This window comes from Mugil cephalus, chromosome 17 (genome assembly GCF_022458985.1).
Source record: "Mugil cephalus isolate CIBA_MC_2020 chromosome 17, CIBA_Mcephalus_1.1, whole genome shotgun sequence".
Lineage (NCBI taxonomy): Eukaryota > Metazoa > Chordata > Actinopteri > Mugiliformes > Mugilidae > Mugil > Mugil cephalus.
Window position 1 is genome coordinate 14,187,007 of NC_061786.1, and position 21,277 is coordinate 14,208,283.

At 40.5% G+C, this 21,277-nt stretch overlaps 4 protein-coding genes across 5 annotated transcripts in view; 1 reads left to right on the top strand and 3 right to left on the bottom strand.

Moving 5' to 3' along the window:
• LOC125024155 (MAPK/MAK/MRK overlapping kinase-like) overlaps nucleotides 1-997 on the bottom strand; it is a 7,868-nt gene extending 6,871 nt beyond the window's left edge. The window contains exon 1 of one of the 2 annotated variants that reach the window (XM_047611853.1): nucleotides 481-997. In XM_047611853.1, coding sequence (XP_047467809.1) covers nucleotides 481-691 — 211 coding nt within the window. In that variant the 5' untranslated portion in view covers nucleotides 692-997. Of the gene's footprint in view, nucleotides 1-64; nucleotides 231-480 lie in introns of those variants that run through there. The other variant, XM_047611854.1, reaches the window with a different exon arrangement.
• LOC125024152 (ribosome quality control complex subunit NEMF-like) lies at nucleotides 286-9,845 on the top strand. The gene is made up of 33 exons (XM_047611850.1): nucleotides 286-438; nucleotides 999-1,064; nucleotides 1,188-1,256; nucleotides 1,747-1,849; nucleotides 2,095-2,220; nucleotides 2,328-2,476; nucleotides 2,584-2,651; nucleotides 2,758-2,847; nucleotides 2,951-3,024; nucleotides 3,113-3,183; nucleotides 3,269-3,344; nucleotides 3,452-3,592; nucleotides 3,750-3,958; nucleotides 4,044-4,223; nucleotides 4,308-4,371; nucleotides 4,497-4,585; nucleotides 4,692-4,795; nucleotides 4,886-4,948; nucleotides 5,041-5,153; nucleotides 5,477-5,534; nucleotides 5,771-5,829; nucleotides 5,908-6,028; nucleotides 6,113-6,395; nucleotides 6,499-6,541; nucleotides 6,635-6,684; nucleotides 6,912-7,053; nucleotides 7,616-7,693; nucleotides 7,818-8,036; nucleotides 8,576-8,611; nucleotides 8,708-8,814; nucleotides 8,892-8,935; nucleotides 9,033-9,112; nucleotides 9,665-9,845. Exons 1-33 carry the CDS (start codon nucleotides 386-388, stop codon nucleotides 9,740-9,742), a joined length of 3,306 nt encoding a protein of 1,101 aa, XP_047467806.1. The 5' UTR covers nucleotides 286-385; the 3' UTR covers nucleotides 9,743-9,845.
• Nucleotides 9,828-15,074, bottom strand: klhdc2 (kelch domain containing 2). Its single transcript, XM_047611856.1, has 14 exons — nucleotides 14,980-15,074; nucleotides 14,014-14,314; nucleotides 13,854-13,933; nucleotides 13,629-13,746; nucleotides 13,393-13,505; nucleotides 12,523-12,607; nucleotides 12,311-12,394; nucleotides 12,031-12,111; nucleotides 11,891-11,949; nucleotides 11,518-11,627; nucleotides 11,354-11,426; nucleotides 11,183-11,270; nucleotides 11,048-11,100; nucleotides 9,828-10,967 (listed from the first exon to the last, which is right to left on the bottom strand). The coding sequence occupies exons 2-14, from the start codon at nucleotides 14,302-14,304 to the stop codon at nucleotides 10,844-10,846; spliced, it is 1,359 nt and encodes a 452-aa protein (XP_047467812.1). The 5' UTR covers nucleotides 14,305-14,314; nucleotides 14,980-15,074; the 3' UTR covers nucleotides 9,828-10,843.
• Nucleotides 15,075-15,388: 314 nt separating this feature from the next.
• Nucleotides 15,389-20,304, bottom strand: pole2 (polymerase (DNA directed), epsilon 2). The gene is made up of 19 exons (XM_047611852.1): nucleotides 20,172-20,304; nucleotides 19,417-19,517; nucleotides 19,259-19,334; nucleotides 18,723-18,800; nucleotides 18,536-18,629; nucleotides 18,366-18,440; nucleotides 18,194-18,277; nucleotides 17,996-18,052; nucleotides 17,851-17,899; nucleotides 17,650-17,722; nucleotides 17,294-17,466; nucleotides 17,124-17,213; nucleotides 16,816-16,870; nucleotides 16,665-16,724; nucleotides 16,496-16,573; nucleotides 16,261-16,369; nucleotides 15,881-16,057; nucleotides 15,655-15,722; nucleotides 15,389-15,556 (listed from the first exon to the last, which is right to left on the bottom strand). The coding sequence occupies exons 1-19, from the start codon at nucleotides 20,240-20,242 to the stop codon at nucleotides 15,538-15,540; spliced, it is 1,587 nt and encodes a 528-aa protein (XP_047467808.1). The 5' UTR covers nucleotides 20,243-20,304; the 3' UTR covers nucleotides 15,389-15,537.
• Between the last annotated feature and the right edge of the window lie 973 nt (nucleotides 20,305-21,277).

Sequence of the window (21,277 nt, forward strand, 5' to 3'; positions counted from 1 at the left end):
AGACAAATCTCACGGACGCGACAGTCCTGTTGTCACTCCGCTCAGCATTTAACTCATTACTTACAATGCATTCCTTTGAGTCTTAGCCGCCGCATGTAAGTCGTCTATCCATAACATGCGTTTTCGGAAAATACATTTCAATTTCAAGTTTGAAAACGTATATTTTTCTTACGCACAGAACTGTCAAAATGACGCTAAAGTCGTCTTCAGAGCGCTAGCTTAGCTTCGCTAGCGAGCCCTGTCAGTTAGCTGACCGTCGCCTTGGTAACGGAGCACGCCTTCGCCCTCCACTCTGACCTGAGGAGGAAACTGGAAACTCTGACTCTCTCAAAACCAGCCTCGGCTCAAACGATTTTAAGAGAAATTACACACAATATGCTCTGTCATGAATGGCAAAGAAAAATGTCAGTCAACCAGAATTAGTCACAACAGGCCCAGGTATTCGTCTGTCTCTTTACCGTTATAGAAACATCTCCTTACCTTTTTTCCAGATGTAGGTGGTGACCGTTTGCTCCGATATTTTCTCGTTGTTGTTGTTGTTGTGTGTGTCCGCAACGTTCCCCCTGTTACTCCAGTCCGTGTTAGGCGGTGTTTTGCATGCATTTCGAAGGCTTGCCCTGTTTTTCACGTCAATAAGCCAGTTTGAGTAGTGCATCATTGGTGCACGTCTAATGCTAAAAAAGCCGACCATGAGCTTACTAATTTCTTAAAATGCGAGAGCAAAGCTGGAGATAGTCCTCGGCAGTCATAAAATATCATAACGTTATCAAACATGAGGACATCTCATACAATGGAGCCCTATTCTATTCACTCACATCTGCTGTGTGTAAAAGGCGTGGACTTTTATTTGCTCAATTTCGCGCCTCATGGGCTTCCGTAGAAAATGTCAAATGTGCGCATGCTCGGCAATTCCCTGCATGTTTTCCTGCTGAAGTTGCTTTAGAGATGTGAACGTTTTCCTTCATTCTTAAATTTCTTTTTTATGAAACCATACCAAGAGTCACAATGAAGACACGATTCACCACTGTCGATATCAGGGCGGTTATTGCCGAGATCAATGCCAAGTGAGTGATGTGTTCCAGACTAAGCTAAAGTTAGCTTCGTTTGAATGTTACAGCTAAGGCTAATGTGGATTTGTTTACAGATGTTTGTCAGCTCTTCATTTCTCTCGTCTCCTTCTCTCACAGCTACATTGGCATGAGAGTAAACAACGTGTATGACATCGACAATAAGACGTATCTTATCCGTCTACAAAAGTAAGGGCAGCTGGAAAACTTGCTTATGAAAGTTTCAGTGGAACGTTTTATAACACATGCAGCTGGAATGCCACAGTGCAGAAGTATTCATTATATAAACAGTCCTGCAGCAGTGATCATGTTAGCTATTCATTTTTGTGATGGTTATATGCATCAATTACTAATCAGCAGCTTTTAAGCTAATTTTATTTGTTTACACATGTGGGTTTTCTCATCTATGGCCATGCATTATGTTAGGAAAAAACTATAACAGCAAACTTTAATGACATGAAAAGTGCCTAGTAAAGTTTCCCCTTTGAACGTAGTGAATTAGAGGTATGTAGCATGAAATGTAATTGTTTAAGTAATCCAAAAAAAGCGTTGAATAAGGTCAGCTGGACTTGTAGAATTTCTTGAAAAGAAATTCTACAAGTTCACCTAATCACAGAGATTCAGTAAATCTAAACTACCATCCAGAGTTTCTCCATGTTGTATTTATTTATTGTTTCAGGCCTGACAGCAAAGCTGTTCTCCTGATTGAGTCTGGGACTCGTATTCATTCCACAGACTTTGAATGGCCCAAGAATATGATGCCTTCGGGCTTTGCCATGAAAGTAAGAACATCTCAATGACATTCTTGTCAATTTTTTTGTTTATTTAAACTTTTTATTAGTTCTGTTGTACTGACATTCTAGGATCTAAGTTGTTTATTTTGCTCAAAGTATCGGTGTAAACTTATACTAGGTGAGATTTCTCAGAGATGTTAGTAATCGCGTACTAACTGTGTGATTACCAAACAATCTGACCTGTTATTTTCTTTCCATCTCTAAATAAATCTCAAATCCCTCAATCCCAATAGTGTCGGAAACACCTGAAGTCCCGCCGACTGACCCAGGTTAAGCAGCTTGGAATTGACAGGATTGTCGACATCCAGTTTGGTTCTGACGAGGCTGCCTATCACTTGATCATTGAACTTTATGATAGGGTCAGGAAACTCTTCTTTACACCGCTCACATCTGTATTGTTCAGATCATATGCATTCCTGCTTCTTTGTATATCTCTGTCCATTGATCGGTCCATGTCCATTTTCAGGGTAACATCATCCTTGCAGACCATGAGTACATGATCCTCAATCTGCTGAGATTTCGAACAGCAGAGGTAGAAGATGTTAAGATTGCTGTGAGAGAAAGATACCCTGTGGAGAGCGCCAGACCCCCTGAACCTCTCATCAGTTTGGAGCGGTAACCACATTTTTACATATGTGTTACATCCGAATGCAGAATCCAATGAGTGTATATATGGTCTGTATCTATGAACAATTCTTATTATTTATTGGTGTTTTATATAGACTCACCGAAATCCTCAGCAAAGCACCTAATGGAGAGCAAGTGAAAAGAGTCCTGAATCCTCATCTTCGTAAGTAGCAACAGATACTTATTTTATTTTACATCTCATCAAGTTCTTTTATGAAGTAAAAAAAAAACAGTTTTATGATTCATGGTCTTTCCAAACACATCTTCAGCTTATGGAGCCACTCTGATAGAGCACAGTTTGATAGAAGCAGGATTGTCGGGCGCTGTCAAAGTTGACAGTCAAGTTGATGCTGCCCAAGGTATGGTAGAAAATATTTACTCTTTTTTGTTTTGTTTTTTTAAATCTAATCTTTAACCTATTCTCTAAATCTCTAAATATATCTGATCCATCCACTTTGTCAGATGCACCCAAAATCCTGGAAGCCCTGCAGGTTGCAGAAACATACATGCAAAAAACTGAGAACTTCAGCGGGAAAGTGAGTGCAATATTTTTCATGAGGAATCTTTGTTTTGAGGATAACTCCTTTGGGATACATTCACAAACTCTGCTTTGTTAATTTTAAGGGCTACATCATTCAAAAGAGTGAGAAGAAACCAAGTTTAACTCCTGGAAAACCCAGTGAGGAGCTGCTCACGTATGTCTTGTTTTGTCTAATGCGTTGCATAAGGTAAGCTGGTAGTTAATATTTATGCATTCATTTAAATAACGTCTACTTACAGATACGACGAGTTCCATCCATTTCTCTTTGCCCAGCATGCAAAGAGCCCCTATTTGGAGTTTGATACATTTGACAAGGTGAATATTAGCATGGCTGCTTATCTGGTTTGGCTTTTTCAAGGGGGAACTAACACTGAATAAAACTCTTTTGGCAATATTTCTTTATACTAATTCAATGTGGACAGGCAGTGGACGAGTTCTTTTCTAAGATGGAGAGTCAGAAGATTGATATGAAGGCCTTGCAACAGGAGAAACAAGCTCTGAAGAAGCTGGATAATGTTAAGAAGGACCACGTGCAGAGGCTGGAGGCCTTACACCAAGCTCAGGTTAGCAACAAGCACCTTCTGCTTCCCAAAAAAATGCTCCTGCTTTCTCATGTATTCATTTGTGTTCTCATTGTGAATAATTTACTGAAATGTGCAGCCAGTTCATATTGACATTGCTGTGATTCATTCATTAGAAATTTTGTCTTGTGCGTTGCAGGAGGTGGACAAAATGAAGGGCGAACTGGTGGAGATGAATCTGCCTGTGGTGGAGAGGGCGCTGCAGGTGGTGCGTAGCGCGCTGGCCAATCAGGTGGACTGGACGGAGATTGGCATTCTTGTCAAAGAAGCACAAGCTGCTGGAGACCCTGTGGCCTGTGCCATCAAGGAGCTGAAGCTGCAGACCAACCACATCACCATGCTTCTGAAGTGAGATCATTGCAGAGGCGATACATTTAAATACATTGTTACAAATGGTGAAATCCAAGTGATATGCTCATGTTTTTGTCTGCAGGAATCCATATATTTCTGAGGAGGACCAGGAAGACGAAGAAGAACAGATAAATGATGTGGTAGAGGAGAAAGGGAAGAAAAATAAAAGTAAAGACAAAGGACAGAACAAGAAGCAGCAAAAGAACAAGCCCATGTTAGTGGACGTGGATCTTGGCCTGTCAGCCTACGCCAATGCCAAAAAGTAGGTTAAGATGCAAAGATTTTGCCACAAAATTATATAGAGAAAGTTGCCAGCTGATTGAACATGTCACTGTGCTTCTTGTAGGTACTACGACTTTAAACGAAGTGCTGAAAAGAAAGAACAGAAAACTATCGAAGCAGCAGATAAGGTGAGGTAGCTGCCTTTACCTGTGTCTGTATCCAAGATTAAGATTATTTACAACCACTTACCTTATAATTTCATCTTTGAATTCAGAAGTTACTCATGTTTTTTTCCTATTTATTGCCATTGAAGGCTATGAAATCTGCAGAAAAGAAAACGCAGCAAACACTGAAAGAAGTCCAGACAGTGACAACCATTCAGAAGGCCAGAAAAGTCTACTGGTAAGTCACATATAACTACATGCATGTACCTATACAAACTACAAATTGAGGCTGTTCTTGACAAGCTAATGGAGGACTTTATTCCCTCGACCACGTCTTCACACAGGTTTGAAAAGTTCTTATGGTTCATCAGCTCTGAGAATTATCTCGTCATCGCAGGAAGAGACCAGCAGCAAAACGAGATGATTGTCAAGCGCTACCTCCGGGCTGGTAGTTAAACTTCCATACACTCTTCCCTTAGAAAGTAAATGCCTACAAAAAATATTTCTAATGACCTCATCTGTGCCTTTTTTTTGTCAGGTGATATCTACGTCCATGCTGACCTCCACGGAGCAACTAGCTGTGTCATCAAAAACCCCTCAGGTACAGTTGCGCATCTTCACTTCAGTTTCTACGGCCAATCTTGTTCAGCTGACTTCTTCTTAGTCCAGCTCTCCATCTTCTTTGTCGTCCAGGGGCTCCCATCCCTCCGCGTACCCTGACTGAAGCCGGCACCATGGCCGTGTGCTACAGCGCTGCATGGGACGCCAAGATTATCACCAGTGCTTGGTGGGTTCATCATCATCAGGTGAGGCGACTGGCTTGTCAGGTTTATTTTTCACTGTTTCCTGTATTGTCTTCATATTGTGTATACCGATCAGCCACAACATTAAAACCACTGACAGAAGAAGTGAATATCATTGACCATCTTGTGACAATTCAGTGTTCTGCTGGGAAACTTTTGGACCTGGCATTTACTTGTGTGGTTGTTACTTAGACGTGCACCACCCACCTAGACAAGACCAGGCACCCCCCAAGTATCAGTGAAGCTGATGTACTGCTCCATAATGCTGCTAAAGACTAAAGAAATTAAAGCATTATTGATGAGTGGCAATATGTCTTTTTCCTCAGGTGTCTAAGACAGCTCCCACCGGAGAGTATTTGACCACTGGAAGTTTCATGATTAGAGGTACGAAACACACACGTTCAAACACATGAAAGCCATCAGAGAGTAATTAAGTTTTTCAATTAAATTAATGAAGTTACCTTGCAATAGGACTATTATAGTAGTATGGAAGCTTTAAAACACTAAAACAATGGCAGCTTTCAGCACTCGTCTTTTAAAAGAAATCCAGACGGCCTTGATTCTACATGCTACCATATGTCACTCACTAATGTCTGACGTTTTCATATTTCTCTCTTCAGGAAAGAAGAACTTTCTGCCCCCTTCTTACCTGATTATGGGCTTTGGATTCCTCTTCAAGGTAAACACCGCGAGGAGCTGTGTTTACATTTAATCTCCTTCAAAGTCTTAATTTTCATCTAATCATCTGCTTCTTCAGGTGGATGAGCAGAGTGTGTTTCGGCACAGGGGGGAGCGTAAGGTGAAGACAGTAGAGGAAGACATGGAGGAAGTCACGTCCAGAGCGTCCGAGCTGTTGGAGGACGGCGAGGAGCTAATAGGTGGGAGGAGGATATGGACTCAATTAATCATATTTAATTTAATGTGTTTGTAGAAACTTGATTTGTTTCCTGTGCGTGTTGCAGGCGATGACAGCAGTGATGAGGACCGGGGTGAAGAAAGAGCAGGAGATGGAGAGACAAAGGAGGCAGGAAATAAAATGATTAAAAAGGAAACGATAGAGGAGGAGGAGGAGGAGGAGGAGGAGGATGGTGCTTCCAGAGAAATGGCCGCCGATCCTGAAGAGCCTGCAGTGGAGCAGAGCAACGAGGCGGAAGAGGAGCACGGAGAGGAGGACGAGAAAGAAGACGGTGAAGAATTCAGCTTTCCAGACACGACCATCTCCCTCTCTCATTTGCAGCCCAGCAGGTAAAGTCACCCCTCAGCCAAGGAATGCAGACTCCTCTCCTGTTTCCACTAATAGCTGTATGACATGACAGTGAATGGTACTTAAAAGAATTCCTGTTTTTAGACACACTCAGAAACCTGGCTTCAAGAAAGAAACAACCAATCAGGCAAGTGTTATTGCATTTAAAAAAAAAAAAATAAATCAATCCTTCAAATTAATTACACTTGATTTGTTAATGTTATTACTTAATTTCTTTCAGGCTGAGGCGGATTCCCAAGCGAAAAAACACATGACTGCCAAGCAGAGGAGGTGAGAGAATGGAACAAAATACTGTATATGCAAAACAATAGCTGCATGTAATTTGCAATTCCAGTTTTCTAGGTTTAGTTTTGGGATCAGAGTAGTTAAAGAAAGGATATAAAAACACTACACAGGAATAGACCATACTCTTTTTGATGCTCCCTCTATCAGCCACTAAATAAGCTCTAGCTACATATGGTGTTGAGAAACTTGGCTGAGGCGTCTTCTTTTCTCAGAGAAGAGAAGAAGAAGAAGCAGAAACAGGAGGGTTGCGACTACGAGGAGAGGACCGAGATCTCATCCGGCGGATCAACGGTGGACCAGGGCTCCAAAGGTGGAGGCGGTCCCTCGCAGCAGCCGCTGAAGAGAGGCCAAAAGGTAAAGATATCAGGTTACATAAGGCGAAGGAGAAACTTCAGATATGTCCAACTGTTGCACCACAACGTCTGTTTAGTTTGACTCCACGTCTGAAGTGGAGCATTAAGTGACAATCTAAATAATATACTAAAGTTTGTTGCTCCATCCTTTTAAAATCCTGTGTGGCATTTGAGAATAGAGGGAAGAATACGTTTTTATTAAGTATGTGGTCCAGCCTGATTTCATCAGCTGGGATACTAAGGAGTTTGAGGGATCTGATAATAAAGCAATTTTCCTTTTTAAAACGTACATTATTAAATTGTGCTGCTTAATGAGAGGTTAAATTAAGAACAGGAAAATAAAACATATATTACACCCAAACTTTAGTCAGCAGTCAGTTACATAAACACACTGTTGTTATTTAGGACATATATATGTGCAGATTACACTATTCTAATGCTGTCACCTTAAATTTCTCCTACAGGGCGTCAGTTTCCATCATCAGTAACTAAAAGAGGGCTGTAATGACTTAATCTTGAAACGTTCATTTGTTCCATTCATGTGTCTCCTGTTGTCCCTACAGAACAAACTGAAGAAGATTAAAGAGAAGTACAAAGACCAGGATGAAGAGGACAGAGAGCTGATGATGCAGCTGCTTGGGGTGAGGACGGCGCCACCGCACACTGCCACACTGTCACTTTTACTCTATCTTATAAATTTAATTGTTCACGCTCCTGCAAACTGTCACAATAAGTTACATCCCGGCCGCTCTTCTTCTCCCTCAGTCCTCCGGTTCCGCTAAGGAGGAGAAGGATAAGGGGAAGAAAGGAAAGAAAGGGAAAGGAAAAGAGGAGCACGTCAGGAAGCCGCCGCCTCAGAAACAGCAGCAGAAGCCTCGCGGCGTGGAGGCTGCCGTGAAGAAAGCTGAGCACATGGGAGGCGGGGAGCAGGGGGAGGAGAAGCAGCCGGGAGAGGAGGGAGGTCTCGCAGAACAGGAGGACAAGGTAGATGAACTCGATAATGACACAACATCTCGGAGTCTCGAATTTACCGTTTGTCTGGTGATTTTTATCAAAGTTTCCTTTTTAGTTCAAAACTTATATGTGTGTCGCTTTGAAGGGCTCATGATTGAAGCTGCTGAGGTTTCGTTGTCCCTTACCTCACAGGTGTCAAACTTACAGCCCACAGGCCAAAAGCAGCACATAGAAGACTGAAAATTTTCAATGAAAATAACTGATATGCTTAATTTGTTCACTGTTTTCCTGAGAGAAGTAGACTGAACTCAACACTGAGACCCAGGACTAAACAGCAGCTTAAAAATTTTATTTAATTTTTTTTCCACAGATACTTTATTAAATGTAAACATTCTCCTACTTTAGTTTTTGCTCTTTGCACTAAAAGAAATGGGAAAAATCTAGAGTTGTCCTTACTTATAGGTTACTATGCTATTATGTTACTAGTTCAGCCAGCTTGGGCTGTATGTGGCCCCTGAACTAGAATGGGTTTTACACCCCTGCCTTACCTCACGTCTCTTCTCTTCCAGGAAGATGAGGTGGATCAGGACAACCCTGGAGCAGAGGTGGGTTTCCAGTGTAACTTTAAATAGAAAGAAATCTGTATTCCCTCCAAAATACTCAGAAATGCTTCATTTCAAATCACGTGTTTGTTTCCTCAGGAAGCAGAGAACCTGCTCACCTCTCTAACGGGCCAGCCTCACGCCGAGGATGTGCTGTTGTTCGCTGTGCCGGTCTGCGCTCCATACACGGCCCTTTCCAACTACAAGTATGCTCAGTTCACCTTTTTACGAATTATGAAAGAGTGAAGAGTCCTCGGGCTAACGGGATGTTTCTTTTCCTCAGACACAAAGTGAAACTGACGCCAGGTTCTCAGAAGAAAGGGAAAGGTAAGGATTCAGCTCCTTTCGATATTCATAAAGCTTTTTTCTTGTGTGTTATTACAATTTTTAGAATTGATTGGAATTTTTTTTTTGTCTTTGCCAGCTGCACGCACGGCAGTGTTGAGCTTTATGAAAGCCAAAGAGGCCTCGTCCAGAGAAAAAGATGTGTTCCGCAGCGTCAAGGTAAAGAATTTATAACTGAATCCTACTTAGTCAAAGTTTATTTATTTAATGCAGATGGATGAGGAAAACTGTAGCCAGTACAGAAGTACCTTGAAATGCAATACCACATGATTATAGTCATTAGACGAATATGTGTTCTGATCAAAAAGGCCAGGGGTCCTTTTGAAATGAATCACATTAAGTTGATATTAGGTGTTCACCTCAAACGAAAAGACACACACTGGTTTCACATTCCAGTTCAGTAGGAGGCAAAACCCTGACTAAAGCTGGCACTGATCTGGTCTTTATTAGGTTTTGCTTTCAGATTGTGTTTCTTGTATAGTTTATCCTGTAACTAAGCAAAAATCAACCGTTAAGAGTATGATTCATGTAATAACTAGGTAGTTGCCCACTTTCCAATGTTTTATAGGTTTAAGACAGAATATTGCTCCTAAATGAAATCTAACAATTTTATCGACTAAAACTAGAAATTGCCCACATAATTGTACAGTGTGGATGCTTTTCTAGGAGGTTAAATTTAAACATTTTTCTGTGTTGTGTCCTGTGTTGCAGGATTCAGATCTTTCCAGAAACATGCCAGGAAAAGTCAAAGTGTCTGCTCCAAACCTGCTGGCTGCCAAGAAGAAATGAGAAGTGGGTTGTTTGAATAAGAATTCTTTTATTTTAAAGAATGATTGTATTTGTTGACCAACAACATGTAAATTAACAAAGCTGATTAACAAAGAGAACACCACTTATTGTCCGTGTTTATTCTTCGAGTACAAAGTGAACGTTGCATCGACAGTATGCATTGTATCCTACAATAAAAAACACCAAGAGAACTTTGTGCAAACCAGGCAAGTACAAACAAAGCCCTACAGACATGAGGCATTTCAGTGCAATGTGGCTCAACATCGAATATGTTCGCAGTATTTAAAGTAATCGATTAAATAAAATCCAAGTGCTACAGGAGACGCCTGTAGCACTGTGAAGATGTTGAAAGCCTCTTTGAGAAGACAACCCACGCATTTCCTCACAAATATATAAATAACTATATATATAAATATGTACAAATAAAAACTAAAAGGTAATATTTCCGTGGCTCCAGAGTTGAGTCTTTTATAACGTAAAGCACTAGTTTCAGGTCTGTGAGAACTTAAGCAAATCACCCGTCCCAGATAACCCAACATTTTAGAGTAATCAATAAAGCGAACAGATTGCGAAATAACTTTGCAGCTAAAGCAAACAAACGTTTTGATTTGTGTTAAGACAATGGCATTTTTAGATGGTTCTTGGAATAACACCACTGAAAAGTTGCTGTTTTAACACCTGTTCAGTCCTGCTGCCTTTCCACTATCTATAGGTTTTACGTTGCTCTTCCTGCTTGGAGAAGAAGACGCAGAACTAATCCGATGGTCGCATGGGGCTTCTGATCTCTTGTATATTTTGTCATAGCAATAGGCTGACCCCTCACCACTAATGCTTCTACTGGCCTTGCAACAATTGAGATAATAACTGGTGAGCTTTGAACAGCCTGGAAATGTTAGTCTGTCAATCAAAAAAACGCTTCCAACAAATCCACAACTGTTCACTATTGCTTCTTCTTTTTACGCAAGTGTCCACACACATTAAACTAATGCTCAAAGGGGACTACCTGCTTTGATAGAAACACTCATCTCTTCCATACATACATACATACATACACGTTGTCCTGTAATCCTACAAAACATGATTATTGGCGTCCTATCAATCTTAGGAGCCCAGTGTGTTGACGCGTGTCATTCTCTGCTTGAGGCTGTGCAGGAGGTGTTTAGGCAAACAGTCCCAGTAGTTCGACAAACGCTCCCTGTTCTGCAGAATGGCCTCCATGCAGAACCTGGGGAGTGGTGACAGGGAATATGTCATGTGGGAGTATGACATAACGAAAAGGTGTAGGGAAAGTTACCGTGCACTCACCGGACTAATGATTTAGGCTGAACGTTGAAAACCAACAACTCGTTGCTGTGAGCCTGTTTAAAAAAACAAAAGTCAAAATCACAGTAAAAAAAAATATTGTTACACGGAGATAAAATAATAAAATATTCATCTTACAGCTCTTTGATGGGACAGTAGGTTGTTGGCACACCCTCCAAACACAAACACCTCTCCATCTGGACCAGAGCACGCAGTGTGCCACAGCCTAATACAGACAACCACAAGGTCAATTATTGTCCAATCTAGAAGCATACAATCAACGCAATCCAAATAAGATGAAATGTTCACCTGGGGCTCTCTGCATGACTGTGTTTGAAAGGCTTCCATTCGTTTTTGCTCACACAGTACAGCCAAGCGTCACCTAAAAACAAAAAAATCATATAAGGGCATCCCGGACATTATACTCAGGCCTCTGCAATTATTTTCCACTCGAGGTCAAGTGTCATGCTTACTGAGCGTCTCTCTGTCGGTGGTGAAACCTCCAAATAAGAAGATGTGGTCTGGTGATACGGGCGTGAAGGAGTGCCAAGACCGGCCCACGGGACCTTGCTGGGGAACGCTCCTACAACGAAGGCAGAAGGAGTTGATGTTCGGAGGATTAGTAGATTAGTAGAGTATTTAATTAGAATATTAACAGAATGAAAAGTGGAGGAAGTGCGTTCATATAACAGTGGTAAATAGTTGGAACCTTTAGTGAACAGTAGAAAATGATAAGGCAAGGTACCTGTTTATTACATGAGGACAAGGTTCAAGAGAAATAAGCTAATTAGACTCATTGATAGGGCGTGCTACGTCACAGAACACGAAACATGAAGCAACACCTACATTTCATGCCACTCCCATGTGTCCAGGTCAATGTAGTAAAGGTCATTTAGTCGGTAGTTCTGCAGATCAAAGGAAATTAGTTGGGATTAGACTGTGGCATGTAAACAAGTTGAAATGCAGCTTTAAAAACCTCCACCTACTTTGTACCGTCCCCCAAACACATATCCTCGGTTGCCAACTGTGGCACAGGCATGAGCTGCTCTTGGTGATGGGGTGTTTCCCTGAGTTAAGAAAAAGCTCAGTTGCACATAAAAAAAAAAATACTAGTAAAAGCAAAAATCGGTGTAAGATAGTTATAGGCAAAACAATAAATAAAATACGATAGTATAAGCAAGAATACACAAGATTTACACATGCAGAAAGCTACAAGTGATGATGACTGGAGAGGCTGTTTGTGTGCATCTGTCGTATAGTTTTTACCGTGGTGATGGGCTGGCTCCATGTGGATGTCTCCAGGTCCAGAATATGGATGTGGTTGTTCCAGCCTCTACCAGGGCTGTCCCACTGCATAACCAAAAATATATAGAAATAAATAAATAAAACAAAGAGATAACACTAACACTTCAGGCCACAATTCTGCAACTATTCTTCAAATAAATAAAATGGGAGTCTAGGGATTTCTGTTTACAGACCACGAGAGAAGACGATTCGTCGTATTCAAAAGTCCCTCGATGAGAGCCCTGTGCTGCATATCCGTAGCCTCCAAAAAATATAAGTCTGCCAACACACAAAATCACACAAACTCACTAAAAATATTATTATTAAAGTTCTGCGGGTATTACAGGACACATTGTTATTGGCCACATTACTGCACTAGATTTTTAAGTTGAATAACATCCGGTTGTTCGGAAACTCTATTCCAGTTTCTGAAAAATAGTTTATTATTATTTTTATTTTATTAAAACATATTTAGAGTGATACTTGGTTTTAAAACATTAGTGTCTTTAACATGTATAATTAGTCATTTACTGAGGAAAGTGGCAGAGCAATGAACTTTTCTGCAGAGTCACCACTATGTACTTTACAAACAAAACTCCTAAAAGGTTGTATATAGAAAATTGGCAACACTTAACCTTGCCATCAGTCAGCCTTTTCTGACATGGAGCTAAAGCAGTTACACAGATCAACACTAGATAGAATATAAAATATTTTATCTTGTAGATCTATTGCTGCAAGCTCATTTGACATATTGTGTGACTTCTGTGCGTCAACGCGTTAATTAGTTTAAGAAGACATCAAAACACAGCAGCAGACCAGAGGTGATACTTGTATATAATACAGAATTTGGTTAAAGTGGTTAAAAAAAAATGTTGCCAAAATACTTCTTGTACTTCTCTAGTCTGCTTCTCTGAACTGGGCTTATGCTGACCAATATCTAGCATAAGTCATACACTGACTGTTACAGCCCTTCTTTTAAGATACCAAACTCTCTTGACGTTCAATATCGGAACCATAAAAAAAGCAAAAAAAAAAAAAAAAAAAAGACCCATTCATCCCCTTACCTGTTCTTCTGGACCCAGCACCCCAGCTTGTCCTTGGACGATGGAGGAAGTCCTTTGAGGTCTCTCATTTCCTCCCACACGAGGCTTGGAGCTCTCAGGGGCAGGCGGTAGATCTATAAAGAGCAGCACAGTACACATGAGGCCTGAAAGATGATCAGCAGTAACAGGAGGCAGTGGGACAAGATGCAATTATCCAAACATAATAGAATATGGTAGGAAAACAGGACAAACCGTACAATGTTTGTGTTTCCTCTGGCGTGATGACCTCCGAAAAGGTACAGTACTCCATCGACACAGACCCCGCAGCTTCCTGACATCGACGTTTGCAGGTTACCCCCAGCTACATGCTTGTTCCTGCGAACATTCAGGTTTCTTTTCTTAATTTGTCTACTCAAACGACAAGAGAAAGGTGCAGAGCTGATGACAGTGTTGTGGCTTTAAGTTAACTTAGACGTTCTCACCACACTCCTGACTCCAAGTTGTACGTCCAGATCTCATTTCTTGGCAGATACAAGTCAAAGAAGCCGTGGTTTTGAGCATTCTTGAACAGAAAAAAAAGATTGAGAACAACTCAGAAACCTGTTGTGACGGTGTACGTGCAAATGTAAAGACAACACATACCTTGTATCCACCCCACACGTACATGATGTTTCTGTCCACTACTGCTATGTGACCACTGCGCTCAGCCGGTGTGTCCAACTCAAACGATTCTGATGCTTCAGTTTCCAACAGCTGTTCGTCCTCCACCTCTTCTTCCTCCTCCTCCTCTTCCTCCTCCTCATCTTCATCCATACCGTCATTTACCATCCAAGCAAACACCCTGTCGTTTTCATCTCTCTCAGAGTCGTTGTCATCCTCTTCAGCTGGCTGCTCTTCCATGTCTTCCTCCATGTCTGCCATCCTCTCTGCCATATCCTGTCTTCTGTTAGGACAAGAGGAGATATAAAGTGAAATCATCTAGATAGGTGCCGATAGGACTGTTTAATTAACCGATTAGCTTGTCCAATAATCCAAATATAAGCTAACACAAGATGACGCAAAATCAAAACAATGGGCGCCCAGACGTGACTAGACTGTCCTACATCCAAGGCACGAGATAACACGACATTTCAGCACGTTCTCGATGTTTTAATTGCATATTTATTTTAACCAGATGCACGCATTCAGCTGTTTTGCGTGCAAATATCTGGCTAATAACTCAGGGCTGGAGGTGATATAACGTTAGCTTGTAGCGCGATTACTGCTGACCCAATTTGCTTGCCTAACTATTTGGGCTACCAAGTCAACGTTAGCTGTGTGCATGTATATTATATAAGACAAAAGGCCAAACAAAAGTCGAAGATGTTTGATAAACTGAACCGAAACGCCCTAAATAACATTCCTTTTAGCCAAGTTAGCTAGCCCCCCAACAGCTGTTCCGTCAGTTCCTGTCCTCACTGCTAACGTGACAAAACGTTTCTAAAATAACAAACATCGCCACCACAGGAAGTAAGCACCTTTCTAAAAAACTATATTTGCAGCGTTAATGTCGAATGTTAAAAAATAAGTGCTCTGTGCGAGGTGTATTTGCACCTGTCGCCCCCTTACCTTAGCTAATATGTAATTTTCCTGCAGAATTCAAAAGCGGTCCGCCATTTATGTGAGGTCATCACAGGCGTTCTGGGGGCACGACCGGAAGTGATATATCTATAAACAAAACGCTTGGACGAGATTTTTAAAAAATATATATTTTATGCGTTCTTGAAGGCATCGAGCATCAGCTGTTGCAGAAAACAAGCCCACGAAATTAAATGTATCGAGCAAAAAAAAAATCCCCCCAAAATTTAATGCATCAGTCCCAATAGTCGCAACACCCAGTTTGTTTTTGTCTTTGTTAGTTACAGTAAACTCCAATGCCAAGAAAGAGTAGAGTGCATCTTCACATTCAGTGCACCTTGCTTTCTTGCCTAAACTAGCCCTGACTATTGTGCATACACAAAAAGGTTGTAATGTTCAGTACAAGGAATAAAAGCTTTATTATTCAAGACGGTGAATAGACACAGATACATACAATGGTCTGACACTCAATTTTTAACATACAGTATCATACAAAGGCAATGTACAAAACAACTAAAAAAAGATCTACATGTTAATGGACGATCTTCTTCAGAGCCCCTGGAGTTTGCTGTGAATACATAAGAACATAGAAGTTTAGTATAGGCAAACATAAGTGTTTAAACTACAACCATCAGTAGGGTATAAGAGAAAACTTTACAAGTGTACCTGTCCTCAATAGTTCTGTTGGACGGGTAGTACACCTTGAATGTGAACCCACTTCTTGGGAATGAGCCCTGCAGAAATACAGGAATGGTAAAACATAAACAAAACAACAACAACAATAACAACAAAAAAACTGAAATGACTTTCAAATAAAAATTGTGAAACTATTATTTCATGTTCAGTCAAGGGATATTTTTGAGCAATTTACTTTGTTTCTTCTATTTCTTACCGGGTTGACACACAGGCAGCCAGTGTTGGTGATACTGAAGGGGTCATATTTGTCTGCGAAGACAATGACATCAGGTACTGGGTAGATGCGCAGGGAGTAGTCGTACGCCCAGAATACAGGACTGACATAGAGTGGGAGTGGAGTCAAGTGACCCTGGGACACGATGGTCTTAACAAACTGGGGAAAAGAACACAAAGAGACCACTTCAATTTGACTTGTGACCGAAATGATTAGCTTACCAAAATCTTCACGGCAGCAACCCACGACTAATAATTACAGCCTCGCGGAGGAAGGCAAATAAACATCTGTCAACAGGACTAATGATACTGTATGTCTGCTTAATGAGAGGCCTTGGTTTGTTCAGAGAATCTGAAACTCACATGGTTTGGAATGTCAAAGTTGTTATTGGGCAACCGGACACAATTCCTGCACATCTTGTTGACCAGATCTTCCCTGATAATCACAATCTCCTGGCTGCAGTACTGGATCCTGACAGGAACCACAATAAAAGGTCATCACAATAAAAAAAAAAAAAAAAAGTCTTTTACAGTAGCTTCAGTCTTCAGTATGGCAATGAACTTTTACATGTACTGAAAGCCTCATATTATGTTTTACCTGCATGGGTTGGTTGTAAACACAGAAAATGGCACCCTCTGCCTGAACTCCTCTGTGATGTGGTCTGCTAAAGGAGCCCTGGGGGAAACATGTTTTTGCACATTTGTCCATGACACTGTGCATATCAACCACAATGTTGCTAAAAACCAGATGGTCTGTGAAGGCCTACCTCGGCAGGATGGTGCCTGGACCAGGGTCCTCAGGACCGGGAACGAACACAAAGCGACTACTACAGGTTTAGGATGAGCACATTCAAGTCAAACACAATGAACTTTTTTGAAAGGTAAATAATCAGGAGTGAGTAATATATTAGATCGTACCTGCTGTGAATGTTGGGGTATGCACATATAGCATCTGCAAGAGCCTTCAGTGATTCTACAAAAAAAAAAAAAAAGCCTTCAAGCCAGGCCGATACTCTACAGATCTCTCACAGTCGGATTAATATTGAAATTATATTCTGCTCATAGGTAACAAGTATTTCAGCTCCAAAACAGACAGTGGTTATACATTTAAATGGTTAATTTTTCTTCAGTCTGACTGAAATTATTCTGATCAGTACATGGACGCTGAGTAAAATTATCTAATATATGCATCTATATAATGAGAGATTAGAGTTCAGCTGACTCACCCTTGAGTGACTTGATCTGTGTTTTCCCATACGGGGCCGAAGAGAAGTTTCCACACAAAATGAAACATGTCGGAGGCATCGCTGCATATCCTGTGAGATGAAAACAAACAGTGACAATCTTACCAGCGTCTCTGAGAGATTCTTGACCTGAAAAGTTTGGAATACCAGACCTGAGAACATGATGTTGAGCTTTTCCATCACTTCGACACTGTCCAGCCAGACGTCAGAGATAATAACAAACATGGCATCCTCGTTCTCCTCCTCCAACTGCTTCAGCTTGGCTGAAGCTTTGACTGAAGTGGTGGACGGCCCACCAAAGAAGTTTATGTTACCATAGTATGCCCTGGAAATAATGCAAAGTCTGTTTTGTGAGGAAGCACAAACTCTTTCTGTTTTAAAATGAAAACATATGCTTTTACAACAACCTGTAATCTTTTTACATTTCAGCAGGTGCTGTGGTCTAAACATGCTTTACAGGTACACTGCACAAAACATCTACAGTATCTACCGTCATCTTTCCACTGACCTTGTGGCAGAGGAGGGCTCTGTTGGTGGGAACCCGAAGCCATTGACGTGGAACACAGAGTCCTCGTACCAACCTGTAGGACAACATGCAAAACTCTTCTTCATTAACAGAAATTAATGTTATCCAGGTATTTGGTTGCCTATTTCATTTTACTTGATATTTCATTACTATGGCGGCAGAGGTATCCTAACGTCACCTTACCTTCTGCCAGTACGAAGCAGGATTCTGTGTACAGGCCATTATGAAACTGGTGAGAACAGCGCTAAGGAATATTAAACTTTTACAAGGGCACATGATGTTTTGTTATATAAAGAACTTTTTGTTCACAAAACATATTAAAGGATATAGCTTTGGACATGTCCAGTTGGACTGTTCCACTCAGGTCCTCAAGGTAGTATTTGCCCTGAAAAGTTTCCACAAATATTTGAGAAATATAATTTTAAAAATGGTTACAAACTGAACATAAAGCCACAAATTTTTATACTTTCAAGGAACTGGAAAGAATTGAAGAAACATTTCTTTTGTATCTGTACCAGCAACTTACCTCTTTCAGTTGTGTGATCATCCCAAGAACAATCACCTCTCCGAGTTTAGCTGTGCTACCAAGTAATGCTTCAATGGTCTTCAGCTAGAAAAGACAAATAACAACAAAATACAAATCTATGAACAAAGAACTTCCTTTCTAATGACCATTGCATTGGTTTCAGAGTCAATACCTGAAATTTGTTGTGGCCCTCATCAACAACAGCTCCTATAGCAGGTGGAGTGAAGAGTTCATGTCGATGTACACGCTACAGAAAAATGGGAACAAGATGAAAACTACACATAGCAGCACACACAACGAGCATGTTGCTCAGCGTGGAGTCATGAATCAACTCTTACTGACCTGTTGTAAGATTGTGTAGCGCTCCCTGAAGAGTTCAGCTTTGTCTTTGGCCAATCCACACAGACTGGGAGTGGGATGGCTGGTCATACTGATGCTAAAAGCCGAAACAAAAACAGTAGTGCCAGTGAGGGCATGTAACAAGGTCTGTGACATAACTGAAACACAAGGCAAAAAGCATTTTACTCACGGTACAAATTTCTTCTTCTCCACACTGTAAATATATCTGGGCACGTCAAAGGCTCCGATGATGTTGAACACATTATCTCTGAAAGGGAATTAAACAGCTCATATAAGAAACAATGGAGGGATTTAAAAAATATATGCTATGTTATGTAAACACTGAATCACAAGTTTGAGTTTGGCGCATGTATATCGTACACATAACACTCAACATTTAGATGCTACAGTATCAATAAGTTATACATGATGTGCTGCCTTCTGCATATGTTCTAACTGGCTCTTTTCCGGTAAAAAAAAAGCCCAATTTACTTGTGTAATTCACTAAATAATTGCGTCATAACACCTGAAATGACCTAAGATCCACTCAAATGTAAATTTAATCCAAGTCTAAAAGTTATGTCATGAAAATAACAATAATTAATAAAATTAACGATGACCCTGAGAGCATGAACACGAATAAACAAAACAAAAAACATAAAGAATCCTACAGTTGACCAATTAACCAAAACACAATGTGGTAAATAATAATCACGCTCCACTTACATGGTTTCATCGCAGGACTGGGAGCAATCCTGCACAGCACTTTCCACCACAGACTGTTCGATCATATTTGAGGATACTGCAGGAAAACGTATTATGGTCACGACATGAGAAAAGCACACAACGGATTGTGCACCAAGAATGCGGCGTACTGCACTCACATGGCTGCTTTTCCACTGCGTCCAGGACACGTTCAATAATGTCGTCCAGTTCGGAGTGGTTGACAGACTCCAGCACCTCCACGAGGTACCGGCTGGCTTCACTGGAGGACACAAACAAACAAGCAAACACACACACTTATGTTCAATTCATGTTGAAACACTGTAAAACATTCATCATTTGTGATGTTGTTAAACTATATTGAAATAAACACAAGAAAGTTTCTGATATTTAATACTTACAAATAGTACGTACAAACCACAGCCTCCAAAATGAAAGTTATTTTAATTAATGCTAGATACCATGAACTTCACGATGATAAACATTAGTGCAGGTTTGTCAGAATGCATTTTTTTTCACTAGTGCACCTATTGAACTGGTATGTGAGTGTATGCTACAAATAGCAAAACGAAAACAATCATATGACATTGACATGTGCTGCCATCTGCTGAGACAAAGCATAAGAATATGGTCATTTATCTATATTGCGTACAGTACCATACAAACATAATACAAACGGTGTTGACACTTTTAAAGTTTCACTTTAAGTCAAACTGGGAGTCAAACTCCTCAAGGAGTCAAACTGGGAATAGTTTTTTCAAGGTGAATTATTACAAGCATTAGAGTGAATTGAAGACTGACAGTAGTCTAGCCTTCCGAGGCCAGTCTGTACCTGCCATTTATTTTACTGAAACGATGCAAGACGGTTTTCATTTTATACATTTAAAACAGAGCAAGCTTGATAGAAAATACATACGGTCGCAGTATGAGCCCCCTCATCTTGAAGCCAGCCGACACTTTTGTCTTTATTTTGCGAGCAACATCCATGATTTCTTCAGGTCCCAACTCAAGCTTTGGCGCTAAATGTCAACTTCCGCGTGTGTTTCGTCACTTCCGTTACAGACGAGTGGGCGGCGCCTCCAGTTTTAACAACAAACAAAAGAAGGGAAGAAAAGAAGCGTAAAAACAAACAGATGTATTTCCAACCAACAACTTTTTCAATATGTATTTATTACATATCTTATTATTTGTTGATTTTGTAAATATTCCTCTTTCATCTACCTGCATGTACTTTTTTCGAGTACATTATAAAAAAAATGTGTTTGTTTTTATAACAACATCGTTAAAAAATGATAATATTACTTTATTGTTGTAATTTTCACAAAACATTTCGAGAGGTTTTGCGTACAACTGCTTTTGCAGAATTGCCATTTATTAAGAACTTTAGTCTTAAACAATAAAGACTAGTATGTGGAAAGTTGTGAAAGTAACATGACCACACATATTTCTCTCAGTGACATGTCTTCCTGCTAAATTGTGTGTGAGTAAGTGAAAAAAACAAATGGCTGACCAAACGTTGCTCTGTGAGAACTGAGTAACTGACATGTTTGACATGAATCAAGTAAAAGCACATGCCTGGAGCACCTCCCCCCTGGAGTGTTTTTTTATTATACTTTTTTTATTTTCTGGAAAGATATGCATACCAAAGGCTGCACATCTGCAGATAAACGATAATATTCTGGTTTATAAAGGTCATGTGTGGCGTTGGATTTCTACATGTCAACAAACACAATGAAAGGCACATCTGCTGTGATGAAAAAGTGAAACACAACAGCAGAATAAAATTGACCGTGTTACATAATGGAGTTTTGAACCCTGACAGCAACCTCTTATTGTAATGTGTAAACTCATACCAATCATTGCTTATATAGAAACATTTTTGCATCAAAGAATTGTCACATAATCTAATGTTTTTTTTGTTTTGTTGTTTGACAGAATGACAGTGACAGGGCCTCTGTAGAAGGTGTTGCTGTCCTTTCTTCATGAGTGCTGTAGTGTTTGTGGTCCATGAGATATCCTCTG